Source organism: Phyllostomus discolor, chromosome 7 (assembly GCF_004126475.2).
Source record: "Phyllostomus discolor isolate MPI-MPIP mPhyDis1 chromosome 7, mPhyDis1.pri.v3, whole genome shotgun sequence".
Classification (NCBI taxonomy): Eukaryota; Metazoa; Chordata; class Mammalia; order Chiroptera; family Phyllostomidae; genus Phyllostomus; species Phyllostomus discolor.
In genome coordinates this window covers 26,695,604-26,702,719 of record NC_040909.2, presented here as the reverse complement: position 1 = coordinate 26,702,719, position 7,116 = coordinate 26,695,604, and the positions used below count along the sequence as shown (strand labels likewise).

Below are 7,116 nucleotides of genomic sequence, written 5' to 3'. Positions count from 1 at the left end.
ACTGTCTGGTGAAGGGCGACAATGAGTAAAAGCTGAGATGGACTGAAATAGAGGAAAATTTAAAAGACAAGGCTATGTATTGCTGGCATGATGAGATGATGAGATCTTCAAGGTATCTATTGGCTTTACACATTATGAACAAATTTATTCAGCAGGATCTAACCATTAGTATACAGATATAATACATTGGCATAAACACCAGGGAGTTATCCAGATTGAGCATTTTATTAACGTCTTGCCTGTTTCTCACTGCCCTGCTCTGAAAATTAGTCTGAAGGAACCATTAGATAACTATTTGATGAGGAATGACTATGATACTTGGCTCTTTTTCTCACTCTAACTTCTATGAATTTTACAATGCCATGAAAACACTTTGGCAAAATATTTACAATTTCTTCAATAACATCGTTCATGGAATAGGAGAAATGGAAAGCCATCACTTAGTAGCTGCAGAGAGACAGGCAGGAAGGAGAAGAAACAGTCACTCCTTGTGCTGTTTGTGATGAACAAAATCTGAGTTTAGCTATTAAAAAGCCTGCTGGGAGCTGAGAATTTCACTTGCCAGAGAAACATGCTGCTTCCCATGACCATATAGGAGAAACGATACCTACGGTCTGGCTGTTTGTGGGATGGAGAAGTACAGCTATAACACCCGCAGGCGTGTGACCAGCAGCTTGTGGGAGACAAGCACTTATGGGGATAAAAAGGAACCTGGCACAGACCTTGTGCTTCTGGCATCATTAGTTACAGGTCTGCCAAGATACTTTGGGAAACGTTTTAATTTAAATACCAAGTATATTTCAACGAAGTCTCCCTGGTTTGACCTGTTGGGAGTCCAGAGTAAGATGGATAGGTGCTCATTTTGCAGATTAGGCAAATGAGATGGTGCTTTTATAAAAAGCATCCTGGAGGTTTAGATCTCTGTCTATCCTCACTCACCCAGGGAAACTCTTGGTACAAGTTGCAGGATATATGGCTCTCACCGCACTTCACTAGTGATTGGTAACTGCAGGAAAGGGCAGAGACACCTCCAGGCGTTTATTCAAAATACCAAGGTTAGAGAACCTTAGGCATAAAGGCCTCACATTCTTCCCGTTCTCTCCCACGGCATACTCGGAGGATACTATATAGGCCATAGTAGCTTCAATAAAGTAAATCAAGAACTTGATTTGAATTCTTTGAACATATTTTTTTCTGCAAAAACTATCATGAAACAAAAAAAATTTTTGAGCCAAAACTAGGGGAAAAGAAAAGGGATGGGACTGAATCAAATATTAAAATATTGTTGTCCTTCGATGTAAACATATTTCTGTGAGTGTGTCGGCCCTGGTTGGCAAGAGTGGATAAAACCTGTTTGATGGTTTGCAAAAATATGAATCCACAAGATCAGAATTAAAATGCTTCCTAAGAATAACATCAAGGCATTTGAAGTTGCTTCAGAGGCAGGGGTGGGTATGTATGTATGTATGTATGTATGTATGTAAGTAAAGCCCAGTTCCTCAGAGGCTACTGGACAGTTTGCTACAACATCATGCTAATGAGATCAAGGGCTTTGAGTTCACCGCCCCCCCCCCCACCCTCCCCCCATCAGCAGACTATCAGTTTCTCTTTCAGCACCCTGCGAGAAGCGCACTCCTAGAAAAGGAAATTCAATAGTTAGAGAAGAGCTGGGTGCTAAAGGAGGGCTGGAGGCTGGAGTCAGGGAGCTAGGGATGAAGAGGGGGGTGGGGCCTCGGGTACCAGGCTGGGAATTTGGGCCCTGTCCGGCTGAAGGGATGAAGATTCCAGGGCGGAGGGACGGGGGAAGTATTCGCGCCAGGGAGCCACACAATCAAGGTTGATTTTTAGGTGTACCTAAGGTCGCTGCACCCAAAGCGTTGGGGATGGGGGTAACTGGGGAGGACCAGAGAGAGGAGGAAGCGGCAGTTGTGACCCAATTAGGATATATTGGCTCTCAGAGGGCTGGACCAGCCAGCATCTCAGGAAGGACACTAGGAGGAAGGAACATCGGTGATAAATCTCTGTAGGGCGACTCAGAGGGCACAGAGCAGGCTCTGCTGAAGTCCTCTGCTCCTTACCTCTCTCCATCTGCCCCCCAATTCATCCATCCACGCCGCCCTGGCATCCTGGAAACCAGTTGAATCAATTTACAGTTTCAAGAGCCCAAGGGAACGGAACTGGTTTCTGTATGTGATTTGGGTCTGACCACTGCACTGGGGAAGCCCAGAGGGGAACGTCCGGATGGCTTTTCCCCTAGCTGGGTGGGAGGGGAACGAGTCCCGTGCTCCGTGGCTGGGGGTAGGAGGGAGGGCGGCGGCTGAGTCCCCAGAGACGCGGGACCTCAGCTCCTGGCCCAGGGGCCTACGTGGTCGTTGCCCCTCGGGGCGCCTGGCGGGTGATTGGCAGTTACCACAGTCCTAGTGGGGCACTGGGTATCCGGCACGCGTCGCCACCTCCGGTCGTTGTCAGCCTGGCTGCTAAATTCCCGCGGCCCGATGACCTGGCCCCACAGCAACGGCCGGGACCTCGAGCCCGAGCCTAGGCGACCAGCGGTGGGTCCGGGGCGGTCAGGGAGGGTCCCTGCGGCCTGTAGGGGGCAGCGCCGAGCCTAGGAGGAGACTCAACTACGGGCGGGGGTGGGTGGGTCTGGGCTACCCCGGCCAAGCAGCGACTATCAGGGCCCGGCCGCCCCTGCCCGCCGTGCGCTTCCTCTCCAAGCTTCAGGCCTCAGCGGGACCCTGGAGGGACGTGGCAGGGCCAGCTCCAGACGGCCTGTAGGGAGTTGGATCAGGGGAGACCTGCGTCGCTTCCCCTCCGAGAAGGGTGGCGAGACCCTCCAGAGGCGCCTCCGCGTGGCCAGAGTTCGTCGGGTCGCTTGCGGCTTCCCCTCTCTTTAAGCCCGAGGTGGGCACCCCGAACCCGGGGCAGGGCGCCCGGGTCCCGCGCGATGACTGCTCCGGCCCCCGGGGAGGGCGGGTGCCCCGAGCCCTAGAGCTGGGCGCCCCGTTACCTTGGGGTGGGTGCCTGGAACCCGGGGTGGGCACCCGGCGCGCGCGGGTTATTTTTGGCGCCCGCGGCTGCATGTGTGTCTGGGCGTGTTTTCCTTCCCCAGGTGCCTAGAGCCCCGGCTCCGCCGCCACCAGAGCTGACTTGGGTCTCTCTTCTCTCCCCTGCAGGAATCTTTCCATTCTGCCGTCACGACTTTCACCGCGCGCGGGGAGAGCTGGAAACAAACATCACATCTAAATTAAAAAAAAAAAAAAAGAAAGAAAGAAAGAAAGAAAAGAAGAAGCGGAAGAAGCTGCGAGGCGGCGACAGGGAGGAGGCGAGGAGGAGGGGCCGCGCACGGCGGGCCCGGCCCGAGGCGGCGGCGGGGACGCGGGGACGCGGGGACGCGGCTTTGTGCTGGCGGGTCGCGGGGCGCCCATGGCGGAGTGCGGCCGGGGGGGCGCCGCTGGCGGGGCCCTGCCCACCTCCCCGGGCCCAGCTCTCGGTGCCAAGGGTGCCCTGAAACCCGGGGAAGGTGACGGCGGCGGGGGAGGTCGCCTCGGCCACGGGCGGGCGCGCTGTGACAGCGGCGGGGTTTCTAACGGAGACTGCAGCCTCGGCGTGTCCGGGGACGAACCTCGGGTCAGCCCCGCCACGGGACCTCACGGTGGGGTGCTCGCTGCGAGCCCCAGCCCAGCTGCCTGCCCTCTCCTCCGGGAAAACAAGCCGGGCGGCCTGCCCCGCCGGAGCAGCATCATCAAGGTAAGTGGGAGAAGGGCGCTCATCGCCCACCCCCAACCGCCCTTGGGGTCTGTTTCCCCAGGAGGGGAGTGGTGGTGGAAGGAGGGGTTTGTAAGAGGAGCCCATTGCTAACGGGAACCACTGGTGCACGGGTGCTTGGGATGGTTGAGCAGCGATTGGATGCCAATGGCATTTGGAAAGATTCTAGAGGTGTTCCTCAGTGTGCAGGGGGAACTGTGCTCAGATATTCCCAGTTGAACTTGGGGCTGTCACCTCTCCCAGGATTGGCCTGGAATTATGGCCTGTACCTGGATGGGCAGGGCATGTTCTTCTGTGGTAGCTTCAGCTGGTAACAGACTCCCAGTAAGGTTTCTATTGTATGTTCAAGGCAGTTAGTGATTATGTGAAAACATTTTCTTAAAAACCCCAGGGGGAGAACAGAGATTATTTTATAGGCTTCTTCTGATCTGTATACAGCTGCTTTTTGCAAACGGTTATACTTCGTGGCTGCAAAGTCTCTGGTCACTCAGTCACACGGAGACATGGAGTAGGGTTCTGAACGTAAATGCAAATTTCTGCTTTCTTAGGCTCAAAAGCACTGAGAGATTACAGTTCTGGACGGTTTAGGCTTTTTCTTGCTGCAGTAGGCTGGTCTTCCGTTCTGTGGAAGTTCTTTTGGGCAGTTTGCTCGGTCTTGGTATCTCTTGCATTGTGTTATTTAGCAGAAAAAACTCAGCAATTGTTTTGTGTATTTTAAGCTCAAGAAGTAATATTAGGAACTCCTGAGTTTGTTGTGGTTTCATTCTAATACTACATTTTGGTCTGCAGTGTAAAAATATTTCTTGTGACATAAAGTGAAAAAAAATAGTTGATGAGCTAAGAAGAGCTGAGCCTCAGCAAGACTAGCTCATTCTGCTCAAGTTTGGAGCAAATATGAAAATGTTGCTTTCTGAAAAGCAAGAGGTTACCAGGACAGTGAGCAGCCCAGCACACTGACAGGGCTGTGCCTATAGCTGATGACTGGTGGGAGGGAAGACAGAATGGGCCACAGTGAAAAGAGTTGGCACCGGTGGCGCTGGAAATTTAATTGGACCTACAGCAGTCTCCTAAGTACAGTGTTAAGTGTCTGATGCTGTTATCAACTTATACAGTAATCTATTGAAATATACCACCTTGCTACTCTGTGTTAACAGGCAGTTGTGAAACTGCTTTTCGCTTTGTCATCTGTTTGCACAGTTTATGTCTAGGCAAGCGCACAATCGAAGGGCTTAGAGCTCAAGTGTAGTGACCTTCCTGCAGCAGGTGTTCTGAGTTAAACTAAGAAAAAAGTAAAGTATATTTTTGCTGCATACCTAGCTTTTAGCGATTCATATATATATATATACACATACACACACACACACACTGTAGCTTATATTTCCATGTAAGTTGCTTTCAGCTGTGTGAGATAATCAACCCTATTGACAGAGTTATGTGTCATATCTGTTTTTATCCATGACTAGAAATTTGTGGTGATTTTGTACTGTGATATTAATGAATTTGAGGTGAAAATTCCAGAGGAGATATCAGCCTACTTTTAACTCTTCACCTCCATTTTTCTGGAGGGGCCTGTTTTTACATTTTAAAAAATTCCAACTTTATTGGTATCTGTAGTGGGATTCGCAGTGTAACTTAGTTACAACAGCATCTACTTTAATATATTCTTAGAAGATTAGGAAGGATGGTTTGCCCCTATTTCTGATGTGTGGAATTGAGAACTTTTTGGTAGATGTCATTTCTTCATTGAAGATTCTAGAAGAACATGGGAAAATGACTCATTATAGAGAAATTACTGGTTTCTGAGTTGTTAAACTTTGAAAGATTTGTCATTTTTCTTCTTGCTAATGAAGGCAGTTAGCTTCTTGTTCACAATTGTTTTCCTAGGTACACGTGGCCAGCAACATCGTAAGGCCTCAATATGCTTCCTGAGTGAATGGAGGAGTGATAAGGAAGTACATGTTTTCTCTGTTAAGTTCTCTTAATTTCTGAAATGGGCTATTTTGGATTTACCAGTCTCATATCTTATTCATTGACTTGTACCTCCTGAGGTGACTTGATCGACTGCTTTTTGTTGCCAAGTTGATCAAGCCTGGATTACAGGAAAAGGTTGTGCTATAATTAAGTAGGTAACTAGTGGGTATGTTTCCCTGAAGAATCAAGATTTCAGCAAGTTAGTGTGGTATTTCCTAAAGGCATAACAGCCTCTATCCTAATGAAATAGAGAACTTTCACTTTAACATCAAATTTCATATAGCAGTGATTAATGCACAGATGTTTTCCTGTCACATGAATGGCAGAAATTATATTTCACTTTTGTCAGAAAATAATACAAAGCTTAGCAAAAGCCCATGTAAAAAAAGCAACAATGACCTCCTTCCTGGGTTTCCTTGTGTTCGTTTTGAATACAGGGGATGAATGCAGCCAGGTGATGGAACAGTCGAGGCGGAAGTCGATTAATAAGCAAGACCATAATTGGGGGCGTGAGAAAATGGCAGGAGTAAATTCTAGCTAAGGAACAGAGACCAGAATTTACGGGGCTGCGTTTGTTGAAATGTCAGGCTTGTGAGCTATGTCCGTTCCCCAGTTCCCGTCTTCCTCACAGCCCTGACTGACAGCCCTCTCAGGTGGGCATCCCAACGCGCACAGGAGAGAGCCTACTGCTGATGTGCAGAACACAGGCAGAACCACACCGTGGTCTCGCCAGAATTATATTCTCCTTTTAAAATCATTGCTTTTTTATTCCATCTGCTTTGTAAATGCGGTGTTGAGTGAGAAATTGTTGTCAAACTACATTTCTGCCAAAGTGGGTGCACGGATCTATATTGAAAGAGCTCCTTCGTTATGGTAACAGTGTTGGTGAAAATACAGAGTAAACAGCCTTGTAGAACCTTTTGCAAATGCCACGAGAAGATAAATAAGCCATGGGGCTCATCACCATCCTTGTCTTCTTTTCCTTAGCTCATTGAAAATACTGTTATACTTTTGAGATTATTTATGAAGGCCTATGACTAGGTTTTTAGGGAACAGGCCATTAATGTTTGTCTTCTTAAGTGATCTAGTAGACGAAAACATCACTTTCATTTTCTCTTTTCATATATCATGTCATCACTCTATTCAATACGATGCACGCTTTATTTTGAAACAGTTAATTTGGTTTGTTGTTCACCTAGCATCTGTGTCTTTTACAAATAGCTGAATCCTTTAACTGAGGAGCTTGGTCTGAAATATGAAGGAGCATTTTAGGCCCCAGATTTCTTTTTAATTTTGGAAGGAAGTGAAGTTAAAATGTCTATATATTTGGATGGTTTATTTTAATCAAAGCTAATTGAATCTTTGAGTTGGTACTTT

General features: G+C 48.3%; 1 protein-coding gene across 1 annotated transcript in view; it reads left to right on the top strand.

The window, feature by feature from the left end:
• Positions 1-2,100: 2,100 nt before the first annotated feature.
• PLCL2 (phospholipase C like 2) overlaps positions 2,101-7,116 on the top strand; it is a 163,169-nt gene continuing 158,153 nt past the window's right edge. Inside the window, 2 exon segments of the mRNA XM_036030604.1 lie at positions 2,101-2,186; positions 3,177-3,750. Of these exon segments, the coding sequence (XP_035886497.1) occupies positions 3,427-3,750 (324 nt within the window). The 5' untranslated portion in view covers positions 2,101-2,186; positions 3,177-3,426.